The sequence below is a fragment of the Equus asinus genome, chromosome 3 (genome assembly GCF_041296235.1).
Source record: "Equus asinus isolate D_3611 breed Donkey chromosome 3, EquAss-T2T_v2, whole genome shotgun sequence".
In the NCBI taxonomy this organism is placed as follows: Eukaryota; Metazoa; Chordata; class Mammalia; order Perissodactyla; family Equidae; genus Equus; species Equus asinus.
The window spans coordinates 157,643,547-157,664,530 of NC_091792.1; the positions used below are offsets into that span (position 1 = coordinate 157,643,547).

The 20,984-nt window shown below is 55.4% G+C and overlaps 1 protein-coding gene across 2 annotated transcripts in view; it reads left to right on the forward strand.

Moving 5' to 3' along the window:
* Positions 1–20,984, forward strand: part of SORCS2 (sortilin related VPS10 domain containing receptor 2) — a 488,954-nt gene that overhangs the window by 184,567 nt on the left and 283,403 nt on the right. For both annotated transcript variants that reach the window (XM_014855228.3, XM_070506280.1), the window contains exon 2: positions 4,275–4,342. In XM_014855228.3, coding sequence (XP_014710714.3) covers positions 4,275–4,342 — 68 coding nt within the window. The remainder of the gene's footprint in view (positions 1–4,274; positions 4,343–20,984) is intronic.

Below are 20,984 nucleotides of genomic sequence, written 5' to 3' on the forward strand. Positions count from 1 at the left end.
TCCTGGTCCAGGCTTTATCCCCTGATCGCATCCTTCTGAGCACGGGCAGAGTGACACCAGGCCCACTTGTCGGGTGGGAGGTCTGCATCCCTAAGGTGTGGCCCCCTGAGAACAGCCCCTCCTGCCGAGTCCTGCGTCCCCCCCAGGACAGATGAGGCCTCCAGGGCTCAGAGAGGCCAAGGGACATGGTGACGTGAGGCACGTCTAAGATGCAAGGCAGGGGGGCTGCCTATGGGCTTCACCAGAGGGAAGCCCGCAAGTGGCCATCTCATGATGCACTCCGGCCAGGCCAAGGCCGCCATCCCCAGCATCCTCCAGGAGGGACGTCCAGCACCAACTCCCGGGGGAGGGAGGTTGTCCCAATGTCCCTCGCCTTCTCTCACCCCAAGCCCGCACGGAGAAACCACGTCCATCCTAGGGCGAGGTCGTGGGCCCCGTTACATTTAACTAGGCGTGTCCAGTTCCCTGTGGCCGAGGGGAGCGTCCCTGAGAACCGGCAGTGCTGGGCCTCTCACGCTCTCTCGAAGGAGACACTGCCGGCTTCACGATTCACTGTGAATCTTTGGGGGATTTGTATTTTCAGTCAACAAAATCGAACCGATCCCCTCCAGGGTTCCTGATAATCAGGCCCTCCCCCGGGACAGCACTTCACACTTTCTAAGTCCTTTGACACCCACTCTCCAACTGCCGTCACCTTTCAGTGAGGTTACAGTGGATGGAGCTGGGGCTTTTGTGGCCACTTTTTTAGGTGAGTAAACTGAGACTCAAGGGAACAGAGAATTTGCTCGAGCAGCGGGGCATGACCAGCCGTGGGGCAGGAGACACAAGCCGAGACCTTCTGCAACCTGAGGGATGCCCTGCTGGGGCCCGGCAGGAGCCCCCCGGCCTCCCCGAGCATCTCAGTTTCTCTGGAGCAGGATGTGAGATGCCGTGGTTAGATTGGGAGGCACAGCCAGGAGGTGCCTTCTCACCGCTCGGTGGAGAAAGCATCCTTCTGTGTGGGTGTGCTCCACAGTCTCCCCTCGTCTCGTCTGTGAAGGTCCCCGACTGTGGGTGCCTCCCACCTGTCTGTATATGAATGTGTGTTTGCAGACAGCAAAACACGTGCCGACGCCTTGGCAGAGCTCCTCTGAGCATCCTGGAAGCCTATGTGCAGAGGGAGTGTCATCATCGACAGTGGGTGCCCGTGGGTGCTGGGGCCCTGGCTGCGTCCTCTCTGTGGATCCTCATTCCTGGCATGTTGAGAGATTAGATTGTTTGTTGAATGAATACTCAAAGTCACCATGAAGCTTCTTATTCTCTCCCTCTTTTTTTACCTCCCTTTTCTCTGTCTAACACTTGATTCCTGGTTTGTTTTACTCATTCCCACATCCAAGGCTCACCATGTACAAGCTGTATGACCTTGGGGCCGTTGTGTTATCTCCCTGATCCTCAGTCTGTTCATCTGTGTAATGGGGACAGTTGGTGTCTGTAAAGTGTGGAGTGGGTGGTGTGTAAGCATTTGCTGTTATCACTGTATCACTGAAGGTTTTGGTGAAAGGCCCCTGGCCTGCCTCCCAGCAGCAGCATCTCTCCTGTGGGGTCAGTGCATCGTGGTGCAGAGAGAGCGTTGGTTCCTGGAGGTGTCTTGTGGGGCACGGTATTGAAGTTCTCTCGGCTTTAGCATCTCTATCTGTCAGGTGGGGTAACAATAGGAGCTGCCTCTTAGGGTTCCTGGACATATAAAGAACGCTGGTGTCATAAACCACGCGACCCAGAGCCCAGCACGGCAGTCTCCAGGCTGACGTTGGTGAGTGTTGGCCGTGAGCGTGTGGGTCACTTCTCGGTTGCAGCCAAGTCCTTCATCCTTGTCCTCAGAGAGGGAGCTGGCTATCATCCCCTCGTTGTGGATCAGGAAGCTGAGGGGCATCGAGCTTGGAGGGTCTGACCCCAAAGCAGAGGGGTCCTTCCCGCTGCCAACTGCAGAGTCAGGGGTGCCGGCTGGGGCTCCCCCAGGGTGACCCCTCCCAGGTGGCTCCTTGTCCCAGCTCCGGGCAAGCTGGACCCCGGGACCCTGGCCTTGGAGCCCAGACTCTCATTCAGCTTAGTGGGCAGGGTGGCATCCGGAGACCGATTCCGTCCCCTGCACGAAGAACGGACGATGCGTCCTCTTGATGGAAGAGGGTGTCTTGTGAATGGCTGGCAGAGCAGGGTGGGGCCTGCCCAGGGCACTTACCTCTGCCTGGCTTCGTGGCCTTAATCGTTGTTCTTTGGGGCGAGGCCACCTGCATTTCTTTCAACACGTGGTGGCGTGCTCACTGTACAGCACTGGGACCTAAAACAGGACACAATTTCCTCCCCAAAGGGCTTGCTGTCTAGTGGTGGAAACAGACTCTGCCAGCTGGACTGGGGTGCAGGAAGCGCAGGGTCTGAGGGAGTATGGTGGGGGCACCGAACCCAGGGGAGGGCTCTGGGAGACCTCCTGGAGGTGGTGTCAGCTGGACTGAGATCTGAAGGTTGAGTAGGAATTAGCCAAGGACTTAGGGGTGAGGGGCAGGGAAGAGGGTCCCAAGATGAGGAACAGCTTGTGCGAAGGCCCAGAGTGGCCAGAGCTTACACCAGCGGGGGGTGGGCATGAGTGAGACCCTCGCCCGGAAGGGAGTAGGCCTGCCCAGTCATTGTCCACAGCGGCAGAACTAGGACACGCAGGCAGAAGTTACTGGAGGACAGAGCTCAGCCCCCGGAAGGACCCGAGCGCCGCTTTAGCAGATGAGCTCCCTGTCTCTCGAGGTGTGCGAGCAGAGCCCAGATGGCAGGTGCTTGAGGAGGATATTGGGCTGAGGATTCCATCCTGGACGGGGCCAGATTAAACAGACGTTGAGGTTTCTTCCGGCTGTCACACTCTGGCTCCTCGAAATCCCCTCTGGGAGCAGCGAGACTATAAAATATAAATCAATAGGTTAAAAATACGCTTGTCTCCTGTGCGTTCGGGCCCTGTCATTCTGCCTGCCTGCCTTCCTCCATCATCAGAGGATTCCGGCTTGACTCGGGTGGCCTGAGAGCCTGGCAGGAGAAAATCGCTTTGTTCCCGAGCGAGGCGAGGCCATCACGCCTCCACTGATGAGGTCTCGAGTTTTTATAATCGTCGCTGCCTCTAAAATGCACCCCATCTCGTCTCGGTTGACATCCCGCCCCATATCTTCCCTGCTTTAATTGCCAGGGTGAGAAAGATCGGCCAAACTGTGTCTGCAGCAGCCGCGCCCTCGAGGACCTGGAGGAGAGGTTCTGCTGGCGTGAAGGAACCAAATTTAGGGATGGCCAGTGTGGTGACCCCAAATTAACCAGGCTAATGGCTCTGCAGGGGGCGTTCCCATTTTACCTCCCAGGGTTCCCATGGCAACGGGAGCATTAGGAGCCGCTAACAGGGCCTGGCAGTGAGTGAAATGGAGTTTGATGTACACGGAAGCGCCGTGGCTGGTGGAGTCGTTGGGGGTGAGGCTCTTTTTCCCTCCGGGCCGGCGAATCTCTGTTTCCTTTTGTTGTTGTTCATACGTTTGTTTTGAAGAACTTTTGGGGGCTCTTAAACACGTTTATTTTCATTTTTGTAGACAGTTGCTTTTTCTGCCAGACATGCAAGGAAATGGCTCTGCAAAGTGGGGCCCGCCGCGTGCAGAGAATAGTTTAACAACAAAAAAAAGCGCGTGCGCCGTCGTTGACTTATGGACCACCTCCAGCTGGCCCGGCTGTTCTCGAGCATCTTTCCAACCCACTGTCATTGGCTCTGCCGTCAGCCGCCCCTCTGAGGAAAGCAATGGCAGCACGTACTTGTGGGGTCTGCTCTTGTCTTGGGGGCGGCCTGAGCAGAGGCTTCTCATTGGGCTGTTCTCAAAGGCGCCATTGGAGACAAAGCACCATCTTTGGAAGCCTTGCTGATGGAGTCTGTACTCACCCCGGGACCACCGCCTCGCTGTGCCTTTGACCACAGTTTGAGATTGTCCAGGGCTGAGTCTGAATTGTCCCCGCTGCATGGCAGCTGCTGGGTGGACCTCACAGGATTGGGATGTTCCCAAAGTCAGTCTGAAGACTAGAAGCGAGTTTTCAGAGCAGAACAAGCCCCATCTCTGGATTCTGGTGCGAGGTGGCCGGAGCCTCCCGGGGTGCCAACCGGGAGAGGCCCTGGGCCCTGATACTCGGGAGACACTGAATCCTGGGGGCCGGGCGTGTGTCCTTATATTCCTCTTCGAGCACCTTGAAACCCACTGACTTCTGCCTCTTTCTTCCTATTGCCATCACAGGTGATCTTGATCCTGACGAAGTATTACCACGCAGACATGGGGAAGGTTCTGGAAAGTTCTCTGTGGCGGTAAGTCAGCCCGAGGGTGGGTTTTTCTCCTCACACACCTGCACGTCTCCCAGGTCTGAGGCTGAGATCCAGATGCCAGCTGGAGCAGCCCCTGCAAGTTGGTGAACTTTTCTTGGCTGAAAAATGCATGCGGGAGAAGCTGAAATCACATTAAGAGTTTCCTCGGTGGGTGCGGGCGGTGCCAGAGGGCTAACAGCGATGGGAAAGCATCTTGGCTTTCTTTTCCTTTTTCTTTTCTTTTCTTTCTGTTTTCCCCCCTCCTGCTTCTCTTCCCCGGAGGGAGGAAGAGGGTTTGCATGTGAATTCAGGTCAGTGCACAATTTCCCTTGGCCCGTGCTCTGCGCTTCAGACGCAGCTCCGGTGCACCCGGTGCTCCGACCGCTCTCATTGTTCAGCCTTTCTCTTTCTTCCTGGCCCAGCCGAAGAGCTTGGAAATAACCAGCCGCAGACGACGGGAATCTCTCTTTATACGGGAAATGTGAACTCAGCCCAAGGACGCTAGGCAGCCGCTTTGATGTTTTAAGTGAGGTGGGCGAGAAGGAGGGCTTGAGAAATCCTCTTGGTTATTGTCGTTCAGTATTTCCATCTGCTCACCCCGGAAGGGGAAGAGGGAAAGGTCCCAGCGTCTTGGGCTGGGGGTCCAAGATTTGCTCAGGCAAGGATTGTTTCCTCCAAGCCCCACTTGCCGCTCCACGTTTTCTGGGCGTTGAACCATTTTGATTTCCAAGTTATGTTTCTCAAGTAATAATTAATTCATTTTTCTATTTGAAATCCATAAGAAACTCCGAGACCTGCTGATCAGGACTCCCAATCTGTGGGCAACCACCTTGAGTTGATTTATTTTTGGCTTTGCTTTTGGTGACAGGGCTTGAGGTTCCCTCTCTTGGTTCTTGTTGAGGGATTTCCGCCATGCTTGGGAGGCTGTGGACATGGCGTCTTCAGCTGGGTCCTTTCTTTGCTGTGTAAGGAAGAGTGTTGCCTTGCAGTCAGCCAGCTTGGTCACCATGGTGCTAATGACACCAGGGTTGGGGACGGAGCCCCTCATGCCGCCCTGGGTTTTTCTTACCCCTCCGACAAAAGCACCTGTCCCAGCCAGCCCCTCTTAGCTGTGGATTTGCCTCCCAGTTCCTTCCAGCCTGATTTCTAGTTCCTTCCAGTCTCAGGAGAAGGGGTCAGCCACAGGCCATATCCCTACAAAGGGAACTGAGGCTCTCGGCCAGGACGCCCCCATGACTGTGTCTTGGTAGACGGTAAGCTCGTGCCTTGAAGCAGGTCTTCCACCAAGGAGGCTAGGAGGGTTGCTCTCAAAAATGCCACTCCAGGCTTGGAGAAGGCCATTCGTAGTTCGGGGCGAAAGTGGAAAATGGCGTGAGTGTTGCAGTCCAGGGAAATGTCCTCGGCTGCTCTCTGAGGATTTACGTTCTGGGTCTCACGGTGAGGAAGGGCCAGCCCATGGGGGACACCCCCTCTTGCTGGGTGGCTGGTCCAAGGATGGGTCCCCTTGGCTACAAAGTGGACGGAGGCACCTGTGTCCTCTTCCTCTAAGCAGACATCCTCAGCCACCTCGCTTGCCCCAACCCCTGCGTGTCAGGCGAGCCCCAAAGGGCCAGCCATCCTGGGTAGCACTTGCTGACCCGTCCAGAATGCCAGCCTTCCTCCATTCCCCACAGTGTCTCCACGTAGCTGGAGAGGAGGACATGAGGATCTTTATATACGAAGGACCTGGTCTAGTCTTGCTTACAGGGACACAGTGGAGGGTGTAGTTAAAATTTGCTGGGGGTCCTCGTTGGGGTGGGGATGGGATTGGGGTGGGACTGACCTGGGCCAGCCCCATGGCCGGGGATGAGCACTCCTTGTGGGCGGGCTCCAGACTCAGAATTCCTCAGAAGCAGGGGGGGAAGCCCAGAGGCCAAACCGCCTACTTCAGAGCTGCTGTGAGGGGGCTCCTCCTCCCCAGAGCCTCAGGCTCCTTCTCTGAAAGGTGGGGACAACGTCCCCTGGAGAGGGAGGTTGTGAGGACCCTATGGTTTGACATGTGAACAGTGCACGGTCTAAAGTTTTGTTTTTCTTGAAAGCAAATCCACAGATTTTAATTTTCCACTCTCTCATCACTGTCTCTGTGTCCAGACGTTTTCTCTCTGTTATCAAAAATGCATGCAGATCTTTAGTCATTTCCAGAAAGCTCACCCCACCCCACGCGGGGCACGATTACTGCCTTTGTTCATCGCCTCTTCATGATGTGGACGTATTTCTGTCCTTGGACGGTGTCTCGCCGTGCATCCTGCCTCTCGCATACCCCGCGCTCCCAGGTCTCCGTGTTGCACCGGGGTCTGCATCATCATTTTTTTATGGCTGTGTGCTAGCCCCCAAGTTGATTCATTCTCATACTTAGACGTGATGCCACTAAAAAATTTAGGCATGTAGTTTTCCTCTCCATTTTGTTCCCTGGGCTGAGTCTTGGGGGGGAGGGGTCGCGTTCCTGAGCCCGGGAGCGTGAGTGGATTTATGGCCGCGGGGCTGCTGTGCCAGGTTCTCTCTCGGGAGGAGTATAAGCCCCACCTGGGCCCACGCCCTGTGGCCTGGCCGGCCGGCTTTCCATCTTACAGCTTTCCCACAGCTTCCTAATCTCAGGGCCCAGATGGACGGGGGTGTCCTTGTCATCTGCATCCTGTTGGTTCCTAGTGAGAGGGAGCAGTTTCCGTGTTTAATTACTCATCACGTTTTCTCTTGCGAGCATTTTGTCCTCTCTGTTTGGGGAGTGGTGTGACTGTTTAGAAGCCATTGGTCTTTTGTCAGGATGCCACCCACCTCCACCTGCCGCGTAAGGCGCACGTGGGCGGGAGGGTGGCAGTGCCCGCCTGGAGAACACGGGTTAAATGGGGTTATTAAACACGCACATTGAACGTGCACTGAACCTCCCAAGAATTCTCCTGTGTAATCGAAATAAATACATTTTTAATGAAAAGTATAGTATTTACATTCTGGAAATAGCTCTCTGAAATCTAAGCAGAATGCATTTTTAATTGTGCTGCATTTCATGAGCCACACGTTCTTGGCATCTCCCTCCCAGCTTTGAGGATGCGACCCTCTGACCGTTTCTTCTGGGTCAGGGGTGTTCTCCGCTCGGCCTCTGGGACCCTTGGAATTAGTGAGAGAGGCGGTGGGGAGGGGATGAGCCCCTTCCCGCTGGGAAAATCCCTCATTGGCATCAGGGGTTGGAAGTGCATGGAGCATGTCCTGCACCCACCGCCCCTCCCGGAGCCTCCCGGGACCAGTAGGAACCAGAAGAGCAACTCACTCAGACCGCCCACCCTGCCCTTGCCTGCACGTCCAGTCTGTGCCAGTGTCCTGGGGCTGCTCGAACAAATGACCACAGGCTACGGGCTTGTAACAACAGGAGTTGATTCTCTCATGGTCCTGGAGGCTGGGAGTCTGAAATCAAGGTGTGAGCCAGGCTGCACTCCCTCTGAGGGTTCCAGGGCAGCATCCTCCTGCGTCTTCCAGCTTCTGGTGGTGGGGGGACATTCCCTGTGGCTGCATCACTTCAGTGACTGTCTCCACCTTCCCATGGCCTTCTCCTGTGTGTCTGTCCTCTGTTTGCTCCTTATAAGGATGCGTATCACTGGACTCAGGGCCCAGCTGGGCAATCCAGGATGGTCTCTAACTTAATTACATCCACCAAGACCCCTTTCCACATAGGGTCACGCTCACGGTCTCTGGGGGTCAGAACATAGGCAGATCTTTTTGTCATCGCCATTCAGCTCACTGCCCAGTCTCTTAGCAAACTCTGCTGATGATACCACCCGGATCCGATTTCCTAACGGCTCTCGAGTCTGTTCCTGTCTCCCCATCCCCCCAGCCAGGCTCCCTGTCTGCCTCCCCATCCTTGGTCCTCAGTGGGGCCCCAGCAGCCTTTCCCAGCTCACCCCCCGCAGCCCCGTGCTCCTCTCCCAAGCCTCACTCCTTACAAGGCTCTGGGGACTGGAGACGCCCACGCCTGCATTTCGTCCCACTCTCTCTTCCTCGCTAGCTCCTCGTGGCTGACACCCGTGATCTCGAGCCTCCTGTCCAAGCCCAGGTGGGGGGAGTTCAGTGGGCAGAGCCAGGAGCTGCTGTGACAAGTCAGAAGAACGCGGGCGCTCGTGGCGTCTCTGAACAGTTCATGTGCAATTTGTGTCTGCTCCATGGTAGAGCCGTAACGATTTTAAGGCAAAGATAAATAGTGTTTGAAATGCGAAAATTAAGAACAAAATGATCTGTAAATGTCCCCCCTGCTCCCACCTCTGTCTTGCAGGAGGATGTCACTGGGTTCTTCCCTGGTCCAGGACACTCACTGCCAGCTGCTGGGGAAATCCAGACAGATCCGGTGACCCACAGGAGCCCAGGGGTTCTCAGGATGCCAGACTTTCAGTCTGAAATCCGGCACCAACTCTTTTTCCATTATCACCCCAGCCCCTCCGGCCTTTTTAGACCTTGTTTTCCTAAGAGCTGCTCTGCCCATAATTGTATTTCTAAGTTCTGTATGTGGCATGTGCTTCATAGATAAAGCTTAAGATTTTTCACGCCCCTCAAGAACCAATTTTCACCCCCCTCGAGGGTGATCTTGTCCCCGGTTGAAGATCCATATCTTTAAGAAGGACCTCTCCCACCCACAGGTGCCTGTGAATCGCGGGGGTCTGGTGACAATTCAGATGCTGCTCCCCAGGTCTGGGGCAGGTCTGAGACCCCGCATTTTTAACAAGGTCCAGGTGACGCTGCTGTTGCTGGTCCGGGGAGCACGCTTTGAGTGGGACTGAACGACGCCTGACGTCTGTGTCCCACCCCAGAGCCTCGCGTCCACTGGTCTGGGAGACAGCCGGGACACACCTTCACGAGCTGCAGGGTGCTGCCAGCCGGCCGGGGCTGGGGTCCTGAGATGGGGTCCCATTTGATGTCTCCACAGCTGGATCCCAAATGGCCAGTGAGGCTCGGCTGCCTCATAAATGCTCTAAAAATGGTGAAAGCAAGCCATGGAGGGTTGAGCAGCCTGCACGCGTAGATGGCAGTGTCCTCGGCGGGAGGCAGCGAGAGTCTCTTGGCGAGCTCTTACAAACCGCGGCGGCTGGGGCTGCCTCAGAAGACGTGGGCTCAGTGTGGGATTTCTCCCAAGGCCCGTGGCGAGAGCAGCCGGTGAGGAGGGCTGAGTCAGAGCACTGTCTCAGACTTCCCTGGGGTCCAGTCCCCTGGCTGGCATTTCTGACAGGCTCCCCGGTGCTGCCCAGCTGCTGGTCCAGGGGCCACACTGTGAGAGCCAGGGGTTGGGCTGGTTAGCAGTGAGGCTTCCCAGGGCACTTGGAATAACATCCAAGCCACACCCCCTGCAAAGAGGCTGTACCCTCTGGCTCCTACCCCGCCCCCATCCCAGCTCCTGCCACTCCCCACCTCCTCTGCAGCCACACCGACCTGCTGGCTGAACCTTGGCCGTGCCCAGCTCTGTCCATGTGGGGCTGGGCCTGTGTGTCTGCCCTCCTGGAGTGCCCGTGGCCTTGACCTCAGGTTCTGGTTCCGTGGGGATGTTCGGTCTCAGCATAGACCTCTTTTCCTCAAAGAGGCCACTCCACCACTCAGTGCAAAGTGACCCCGTGGCGTTCTTGACCACACCTCTGGTTGAGCGTGGGAGTTCTTGCGTGTGGTTTCCCCTGCACCCAGGACACACTCTGATTGAGGACGGGGATCTGTCAGGTCTGCAGTGATGATCGCTCCTGCCCAGAACCCAGCGCAGATCTGGCACAGGAGGTGGTGTTGGACCCTGGATGGACGGATGGATAGACAGATGGACATACAGATGGGCAGATAGATGCACAGATGGACACATGACAGATGGATTGATGGATGGATGGATGGATGGAAGTATGGCGGTGTGCTTCTTGGGAAACTCCGCTGAGATCTGACCCTTTCCATCTATGGAGCCATCCTGGGGGATGTGTGGAGGCCAGGAGCATGGAGGTGGCTGTGATGCTGTCAGAGCAGGAGGGTCTGGGAGCGTTCTGAGCCGGAGAGAAAGCTGACCTTAGTCCACTTTTCCATGCCCTGCCTCTCTCTGCCGTGATGCAGTCCCTGGGACTGTCTGCGACCTTACACGGAGCATGACTGTCAGGCAAAACAGATTTGAAGTGGCAGCCTCAGTCCCACAGCCCAGTCGGCGCTGTGCCTGTACCACCTCTGAACCAGGACGGCATGAAAGCCACGCCAGTCCCACCGTTCCATCCGCACATATGACCTCGGGCAGGACCTTCAGCCAGGGCAACCTCGGAGTATTGGGGGTGGGGTGGGTCGCAGGTTTCCCTCAGAGTGTCTGGGGGGATCCCATCCCTTCTGTTGGGGTGGGGGTGGGGTCTCTGCTTTGATCATGACATCTTCAACACATACAGGAAGTACAGAATGTAGTCGATGCCTAGGTACCCGGATGTCCGAGACAAGCTAGGGCTCACCGGATAATCCAAGCACCTCCTCCCTTCCCGCCCTTTTGCGGTCATGTTGGGGTCGTTTGATCAGTTTGGGCCAGTGGATGGTGAGCAGGGATAATGTGAGTTAAGCCACTGGAATTTAGGGCTTCAGCTGTCACCACAGCAGAGCCTAGTCTAGCCCAACATGGCTCTCCAGCTGCCACAGCTTCTGGACAAGCCCAGCTCTCTCCCGACTCCCATCCTCCCCACCCCAGCTGTCACTACCCAGCAGTAAGCACCCCAAGTATGCCTGATATGTTAAGTACACATGTGTGTCTATCTACAATCAGTATTTTCTGGTGTTTAGCGTGTTTTAAACATTGATGCAAATGGCACCAGGCTGCCTTTGGGAACTGGATTTATCCTCCCACTTTGCTTTGCTCGTTTATCCACAGAGCGCATGGAAGCTGCTGGATTCACGCATTCTCCTGCTGCGGGAGCGCCAGGGTCTGTATCCCCTGGATTTGGCTGTTCGCGTCAGGGCTGCAGGAGCATCCGCACCTGTGTCTCTGGCTTCCTCTTTCTCTCCCTATCGCCAGTGTCTCTCGAGTGACTCGTGCTCCAGATCTTTGGCGTCATCAGACTTTCCATGTCTGCAGCCAAGTGGACGTGAGCGTGTAGCTCAGTGCTGTTTTCTTTTGCATTTTCATGATTCCTCACAAGACTGAACATACTTTCCTTTGTTTATTGACCGTTCAGCTCTTCTCTTGCTGGAATTTCCCCATTCATATCTTGTGCTCGTCTTTCTCTGTTGGGTTGGTTAGCTATCTCTTAAACCCTGCCTCTCCATCGTGAAGAGCTTGTCCTCTCTAGGACCCTTCATTTGAAGACACATGTCCTCCAGATGGGTCTCGAGCTCCTACCACATGCCATTCATTCTTTCCCAGCACCTTCTAAGAATGGTTCTTCCTAAGAATGTTTTTTATGCCTCAAAGTGTGATTCTTAGAAGAGTATTTCTGTAGGAAGGTGTATCAGTCAGCCATTGTGACAATAATGCCGTGTAACAGCCACCCCCAAACTCGATGGCATACACAACACCCTGGTTCTCACCCCTCTGCTCGGCTGTGGTTTGGTGGCCCTGGGATGGGCTGGGCTGGGCAGCTGCACTTCAGGCTGTAGGGTGGTGGCCTGGGTCTGCTCCATGTGTGTTTGTTCTGGGGCCCAGACCCCACGGGGCAGAGCCCACCAGGACGCGTTCTTCTCATGCACAACAGCAGAGCTCCAGAGCCAAGCCCAACCACACAAGCACGTTTAGGGCTTCTGCTCACTTCGCACCTGCTAGAATTCCGTCCGCCAAAGCAAGGCACACGGTGGAGCCCGACACCAGTGGGGTTGGGGGTAGAGTCGGGGGGGTTGGGGGAGGGGGTGAACGTTTGCTGAATGACAGTTGAATGGATCACAGCTGGTCATAGGTGTTTCCAGAAAATGCATGTTTTGGGGTCATGTAAGTTTGGTAAACATACTGAGGCTGAGAAAACCGATCAGGTTTCTTTGCAGAAGGACTTACTGGGGCCCTAACACACCAGCGCACATCGCTCCTCTCCGGGAGAAGCTTGTGTGCGTTCTCCATCTTGGCTGAGGCCATCATCTTTCATGTTTATTTTATTTAAATTTTACTTCATTTTAAATTTTGATTTAATTTTTGTTTGCTTAATTTAATTTTATTTATAACTTTTCTTTTTTAAAGAGAAGCCCCTAAGCTAACAACGGTTGCCAATCTTTTTTTTTTCTCCTGCTTTTTCTCCCCCAATCCCCCCAGACATAGTTGTATACTATTTAGTCGTAGGTCCTTCTAGTTGTGGCATGTGGGATGCCGCCTCAGCGTGGCCTGATGAATGGTGTCGTCTGCGCCCGGGATCCGTACTGGCGAAACCTTGGGCCGCCAAACCAGAGCGCGAGAACTTAACCACTCGGCCACCAGGCTGGCCCCTAATTATAACTTTTAATATTGAAGTATGTTTATTTTTGTTCCACTGAGCATTTCCTGGGATTGGTTCTCCATGCAACAAACTTTGGGAAACTCTCTTTTGTACACTTTGTATTCCAGCGGAGCTGGCATTTGAGATTTTCAGATCGCTTCTGTTTGCCTATGATGTTGCTGGGTTCTCCACCACTCTATTTAACATCAGATTTGGGTCTATGTTGCTATTGTGTCTCCCTCTCTCTCCACTTTTTAATATGTGGAATTTCAGTGTTGTGTGCTGCAAATGTGGCGTGTGAGGAATTTGAGCCGTCAGACCAAGGCCATGCACAGCCCCTCTGGATGTTCACTAATGCAAAGAAGCATCAGGTCTGTCTCCATGGAGGCGATGACCACACGGGTGGAGATGTCCGAACAGCTCAACCGTCCTGAGGGTGAGACGGACAGAGCCCAACCGTGTGCAGAGCGTTTCATGAGCCAAGGGGCAGCCCCAGTGGGTGCATCACAGCGTGCCCCTCAGTGGCCCGAACGTCAGGACCAACAGAGGACTGTTGTGCTAATAGGGGTCTTATGGCTGGAAAATGCCGAGGGCTCACAGCCGCACTTCCCAGATGGAAATCGAAGAGACGACATGCTTTGCCCTCTGGCGGCCCAGCAAGAGCGGGGACTTGAGAGAGAAAGTCCCCGACTGTCATGAGCTTTTCCCATAGGCTGTTGCAGGCGCTGGGGTTCCTCTGTGGGCCAGGCTGCTGCGTGGTCCGTGCACCACAGATCTGAGTTTCAGTTCTGGCTTGGTAACTTCCCTGCTCCGTGACCTCCCAGGCGTCGTCCGTGCAACAAGCCTGAGCGCAGACCTCGCAGGTTGTTGTGAAGATGACAACAGATGATGCCTGTAAAACGCTCGGCGCTTAGTAGGTGTCAGAGGTCCGCTTCCACTTCCTTCCTCAGCCCATTACCTTAAAGCGTCCGGCTGGCTTCTCCCCAGCCGCCGCCTCCCTCCACGGCCAGCCTCGCTCTGTGTTTGCTTTAACATCGCATGGAGATCTGAGTTTGATTTAAACAAGACTTGGAGCAGACGGGGATCGAGAGAGGCGCTGACTTAAAAGCTTCCGGGGTTTGAGTCTATCCAATAAATAATTCAATTTGAAGCAACAGTTTGATGGGGTCAGGCTCTGAGGCCTTGAGGGGCCTGGGAAACGCTGGGGGATGAGATCTGGGCTGCTGGGAGGTCACAGGCAGTTTGAGGACATCTCTCAGTGTCCCCAGCCCCCAAGCCTCTTCTCCCTCCATCTTGACTCCAATACCTGCCCTTCCTCAGGTCCTGGCTCCCTCTGTCCCGTGCTCCAAGGACCCCTTCCTGTCGCTGCAGCGACTTTCTTCTCTGCCCACTCACCTTCCTCCCTTTCCCCCTTCCCGTCTTCCCTCAGTCTCTCCCACTCATCCATCCACCCATCCACCTCCTAGCTGTCCACTCATCCATCCACCCATCCACCTCCTAGCTGTCCACTCATCCATCCACCCATCCACCTCCTAGCTATCCACTCATCCATCCACCCATCCACCTCCTAGCTGTCTACTCATCCATCCACCCATCCACCTCCTAGCTGTCCACTCATCCATCCACCCATCCACCTCCTAGCTGTCCACTCATCCATCCACCCATCCACCTCCTAGCTATCCACTCATCCATCCATCCATCCATCTACCCATCCATCCATTCCCTATCCACCCATTCATCAGCTATCATCCATCCATTATCCATTTATTCATCCATCCACCTATCCATCCATCCACCATCCATCCCCTAGCCACCCATTCGTCATTCGTCATCCATCCATCCATCATCCATCCATCCATCCACCTATCCATCTATCCGCTCATCCATCCATCCATCCATCCCCCATCCATCCATCCCCCAGCCACCCATTCATCATTCATCATCCATCCATCCATCATCCATCATCCATCCATCTATCCACCTATGCATCCATCCATCTGAGCTCCATCCATCCATCTAGGCTCTGGGTTTGAGTAAACTATGATAAATGACCCCCAAGTCTCGGAGTTTAGTAAGAGGTACAGATAAGCAAATGACCTATGATGATGACATGTAATCCACACTGTGATGGGGCTGAGAGAACCAGGGAAGCACTAGCCAGCCCCTCTCTGATGAGCAGAGGAAGTGGTAGTCAGGGAAGACTTTCTGGAAGAAGATCCAGCCCTGGTCCTCGGGCATCACAGAGTCCCTCTCTTCCAGGGCATCTCTCCCTACCCAGTACCTTTTGTTTTGCTATGGCTACAGTGGCTTCTCTCATGTGCTCGTCTTCACCACCCCCAGCATCCGTCCCACCAAGCTTTGTCAAATCCATGTGCAGAGATACCAAGAACCCTTCTGTAACCCAAGGCTGCATTGCAGAAGCACAGCTGCTGACCTTGGCAGGTGGTGGGCGCATCCTGGCTTCGCCGTCCTCGTCAGGCCCCAGTCCTGGCTTCCTGTGTGGGACACCCCCCCAGGGAGCAAAGTCCCACCTCCACTCACACACGTGCTGTGTGCCGCCTGTGGTTCCCTGCATCCTGCTTCTCCGACCCCATTGCTGCAGGCCGGAAAGTCCACCCCCAGGCTCTGGAGGAGTTCTCAGGTAGAAACTGACCTGAGCAGAGAGTCCTCGGGCTCCTGGCTCTTCCAAACGGCCCTGGCGGCTTCCGCCCCGAGCGGAGCGTTTGTTCTGAATTCAGCTTCTGCCTGTTTGCAGGGGGATCTGGTTTCTCTCGCAGAGATGATGCCGGCCCAGCCCACGCAGGCAACCCTGGGCGTTCTGAGAGCACGGCTTCCCATACATATCATCATCTCAGATGCTTTTTTGAGAAATGGGAGACAGATGCCCAGTGGGGAGGGCAGCCTGTGAATTTAGAGGTGATGGTCTGATGCTCAGGCCTGCATTTAGCTGAGAACCAAATTGTTGGTCCTTCGGACACTACAGTTCTGCCCCGACCCCGCCATTGGCAGGGGATCCCCTTGTGGGCCTCTGTACCCCCCGGTCCTCGGCAGCAGCCTCCCCAAGGACTCCTCTTGCTCCCTCTGTCCCCTGTCCCTGCTGTACTCAGGTGTCCCCCCCCCGGCCCCCCCCCCCCAGGCCAGGCGCCTCCTCTGGGCTCTCCCAGACCCTCTCCCACAGCCCCCTGCCCGTCTCTTCTTGGGACCCGGGGTTTCCTGTGTTCTCTGCACCTGGAAGCAGCTGGGGAACAGACGCGAGCCCAGAGGTTTGCTGACTGAATCGAAATCCACAAAGCGCTGATCGTGCACTCAGGGGTGACCCCTCACATTTCCCCAAAACGGGAAGACGTAAAGCGCATTAACCCTTTTTAGAGATGTTCTTGATAAGGACATTGCTAAACTCCTCTCCAGAAAATTCTCCCTAAAACACACCTTCTTTTTAAAAACTGTATTACATGAGGGGGCTGGCCCCGTGGCCGAGTCGTTAAGTTCTCGGCGCTGCGCTGCAGGCAGCCCAGTGTTTCGTTGGTTCGAGTCCTGGGCGCGGACATGACACTGCTCATCAAACCACGCTGAGGCAGCATCCCACATGCCACAACTAGAAGGACCCACAACGAAGAATATACAACTATGTATCGGGGGCTTTGGGGAGAAAAAGGAAAAAAATAAAATCTTTAAAACAAAGCAAAACAAAACAAAACAAAAAAACTATATTACATGAGTATCATAGAAATTTTGGAAACTATGAAATAAATGAGGCGCAAAAGCACCCCCCCGTGCTAACCCACCTTATGAGATCACCACTGTTAGTGTTCGGGAAGAATATTCTCACCAGTCTTTTTATGATGCAAATATATACATGTTTTATAAATACTGGATCCCAATTTAATATTATGTGTTCAACATTTTCCTACGCGCCCAAGTATTTTCAAACCACTATTTTCAGCGGCCGCTTCATGCGCTCTCACTGGAGGAGGTGTTATTTATTTAACCTACTCCTTGTTTCAGACATCCGCGTCATTTTCGGTTTTCACTGATGTGAAGGAAGCCGTCTGAACGGCCTTGTATGTACGTTGCCCCCTCTCATCGTTTTCTCAGGATACATTCTGGAGCACAGACCTTTTCTCTTGTGCATCAGCTTCCCGGGCATCGAGATCTCGAGGTGCGTGGAGGGTTTGTCTCTGAGCCTGTCGCTGATGGTGCTGGGGAGCGGGGAAGTTACAGAGCCACTCAGGCAAGAGGAAAGGAGATAAATGCGAGGAGATCCACCTCCTCTCCTGGTGCGAGTCACCTGCAGCTAAGGGAGAGGCTGTGGCTGCAGGATGGGGGTGCACCCGCTGTTGTATGAATCCCGGGAGTGGATGGAGGCCTCCGCCGTTGACCACCCCCAGCCCGTCGTTTACAGTGGCTTCCAGAGGTCCTGCCATGTGTCAGGCGTGCTCCAGACATCAGAGATTCAGAATGAACAGAACCCGGGCACTTGCCATTCCCGATTGTGCCAACCTGTGGGAGAAGAGAGAATCTAAGACGGCGCCCTACGATGTGTGCGCTGTGAGGCACGGCTGAGCCGCTGAGGGTGTGGTGCCCTGGCCTACCCCAGGGCATGCTGGGACAGGGTCCTGGAAGAGGAACCTTGGAAATGGGTTCTGAAGGATGAATAGAAGTTCACCAGGCTGAGAAGAGCAGGTGGAGCAAGGGAAGGCAATCTAGGCAATGGGAGCAGCAGGGCAGTGGTACAGAGGCCGGGAAATGCCCAGGGTTGGGAGAAGCCCATCGTCAGCAGTCAGGCTGGGACACAGGGCACGTTCATTTTCTCTGGCTGCTGAAACAATTCACCACAAACTTAGTGGCTTAAGACAACATGAAATTATTAGCGCTTTGTTCTGGAGGGCGGAAGTCTGTTGTGGGTCCCACAGGCTAAGTCAAGGTGTGGACAGGCCGGGTTCCTCTCCTGAGACTCTGGGCAAGTTCTGCTCCTGGCCTTTTCCAGGTTCGGGAGCCGCCTGCTTTCCTTGGCTCGTGGCCCCTCCTCCGTCTTCAAGGCCAGCAGTGTTGCTTCTCCTGCCTCTTCTTTTGTCTTCCGTCTCTTTCTCTGACCACAGTTTGGAAAAGCTCCCCCTTTTAAGGACCCTTGAGGTTAAACTGGGTTCGTTCAGATAATCCAGGATAATATTCCATGTCACAGTTCTTAACTTGCTCATATCAGCCAAGTCCCCTTTTCCCGTAGGTGACACATGAACAAGCCCCGGGCTTTGGGATGTGGCCACGTTTGTGGGTCCGCTATTCTGTTGACCATGCAGAGCCTGAAGACTTCCAGAGATGGTGGCCTTTAGTTTGTTGCCATGTCTTTGGTCAATTGAAGGCCTGACCGGGGTGCCAAGATCGAACACGAGATGTTAAGACACTTTTTCAGATAGTCGAATTCCGTAAGCGTTTCTTGAGACGCCTCTTTGTGCTGACACTTTGCCAGGTCTTAGGATTGGCCATGAATGAGATGCCAACCTTGTCACAGAGGAAGAGACTGATGGGGACCCACATCTGGTGCTGAGGAACCCAAAGGAGAGGGAAATTGGGCATTTCAGGGGAGGTGATGTCTAAACTGGGCTTTGAAGGATGAATAGGAGTTTTCCAGGCAGACAAGCAGGGAAAAGCATTCTAGACGGAGGAAACATTATGTGCAGAAGCACAGATGCATGAACCAGCTGGTGTGGGAGGAATCCTGAGAAGCTTGGAGTGGCTAAAATGTGAGGTGGACAGAGGATGGTGGGAGAGTGCTGGTGAGTCCAGCCGGAGTTGAACCAAGGAGGCTTTGTGCGTCAGCCCAGGAGGATCGAACTCTGTCCTATAGGCCGTGGGGAGCTATGCTTGGGTTTATGGATCAAGCAAGCACATGGCTGAGCATGCGGAGGGAACAGTGAGGACGCAATCCCAGGGTGTTGGGAGGCACAATTTAGGCCAATGGGCAAAGCGGAGCGTGGAGCGGGGAAGAGCTACCCACAGGCTGCTTGGCGGCCTCGTTCCTCCTCGCCCCCAGGATCCGCTGAGAGCAGAGTCCCATCCCCTGTGGATCCTGGGAGGGGCTGAGTCTGGGGGACCCCAAATGTTACATTCTCCCCGACTCATGTCCCGCGCCCCTCCCATCTTCCCTGCCGCCTCGGAAGCCTGGAGCTGGGTCTCCTGCCCTTCGCGGTCAGGTCCCACTCCACCCTGGAGACTGGCGGCATTTTAATACAACTCCCCGTGTGGGAGCCGCACGGAAAGCTGTCTTTGTTTTCTATCGGGTAATAAACCTCGCCTGAGTGCGCTTTGAAGCATGGAGCCATAAACCTGTTTACGGGGCCAGCAGCACCCGGGAGGCACCGCGGCTGAGCGCCACCGAGGGTCCCCGCGGCTGGTCGTCAGCCGGTGCGGTCCCCTGAGCCCCGGTTCCTCGCTGCAGAAGAGGGCTGTGGCCGGGATGCCGTCTTCTCTTGGTGAAGTTCGCTAGGCACAGGGGACCAAGACGCGTAGCTATTTTTATTGTGCTATGAATGTTATTTTGGGGTAAAAACTACGGTTTGTTATATTTGGGAGAATTATAGGCACCTACTCTGGGTGTCCCAGCTCTGCCATTTATTTTATTTATTTATTTTTTGGTGAGGAAGATTGGCCCCGAGCTAACGTCCATGCCCATCTTCCTCTGTTTTATGTGGGATGCCACCACTGCATGGCTTGACAAGTGGTACTAGGTCCGCACCGGGGATATGAACCTGTGAACCCCAGGCCGCCAAAGCGCACGAACTTAGCCACTAGGCCACCAGGCCCATGACCCCTAGCTCTGCTATTTATGGGTGACCTGAGGGAAGTCCCTCGCTGTTTCTGAGCCCGTTTGCCCTCCTGAGAAGGGACCTGTTCCTCCCAGAGCTCTGCAGAGGAGGGGCAACAGGACTGGGGGGCGCTGTGCGAGCAGCCTGCTCTTCTCGGGTGTGACCTCCGTCACTGCTCCTGACCTCTGCTCCCTGTGGTCCCTGCCCTCAGGCCACTCCCAGTCCTGGAGGACTCAGAGAACACTGGCCCTTGCAGTTCAGTGGGAGTGAGCGGGAGCAGACCCCGGAGCCAGCCTTGGGGCAGAGGCACCAGTGGAGAAGGGCCCTGGGGAAGGATGGGGGCTCGGGGGCTCTGGGGCTCAGTGCATCTGCAGCTGAGAGCACAGGCACGTCGGAATAAGTGAGTAGGGGGTTGGAAGGACCCCGGAGAAGCTGAGCTTAGGGCAGCTTCACATAGTCAGACATGTATGAAGCACGTACTGGGTGCTCTGCGGGCGCCATCAGCGGAAGCCCTTACCCCTCTGAGACATTGTCGTTCCTCCCTTCCGTCCTTCAGCAAGTTTCCCTGAGCACTGGGCCATCCCAGCTTCCCTCCTAGACCTGGGGATTCAGCGTCGAAGGAGAGAGACCCGGCCGCTGCTCCCTGGGGCTGACGTTCTAGCAGAGCGATGCCAGCATGGTGACAGGGGGGCTGTCCCTTGTGCGGGGAGTGCCTGGGAGTGCCCCGAGGGAGCAGAGCTGGACTAGGGTTAGCCTGGCTGCCCGGGAAGCGGGTCCTGATGGGGAACCTCAGAGTGGACCCCAGTTAGTGGAAGATTTCAGACAGAACGGGACCCGTGCAAAGTCCTGGGGGGCGGGGGGGAGGCTGAGACACAGAGTGTGCTGGATGTTGAGTGCGCGGCGGGGCGCAGAGGCCAGCAGGGGCTGGGATCTGGGACTCCACCCAGGGATGACCTTTCTGCGGTGGAGTCTCTCATGGGGACTGGTGGCCGTGGACACTGCGCGTATCGGAGACTGTGTGAGCCTTGTTGGGGAGGAGGCGCAGGGCCCAGGTGCCAGAGAAAGAGATGCCTCTGAGGCCACGTGTGAGCATCTGTGGGAGGGTGCAGGGGGGTCAGAGTCACGTGGTCCTGGGGCCTCTTCTCAGACCCTGTCTGTCATCTGTTGTACCCCACCACCCAAACAGAGCTGAAGTGGGTCTGCGGCCCGAGCCACCCGCCCACCAGGGGAGGGGCTGGCTCCCGGCATGCCTTTAGCATCACTGCTGTCAGCCTCGCTCTCCTCCTGGACAGGGAGCGTCAGGCCGGTTCCAGTTCCCTTGAGCTTGGGGGCCCTACCTCTGCTCTGCCCCTTCCCTGGCTCGCGCGGTATTCAAGATCCTGACAGACCCCATGCAGGCTGTTGGCCGAAGGCGTGTGGGGGGCGCTGGGGCCC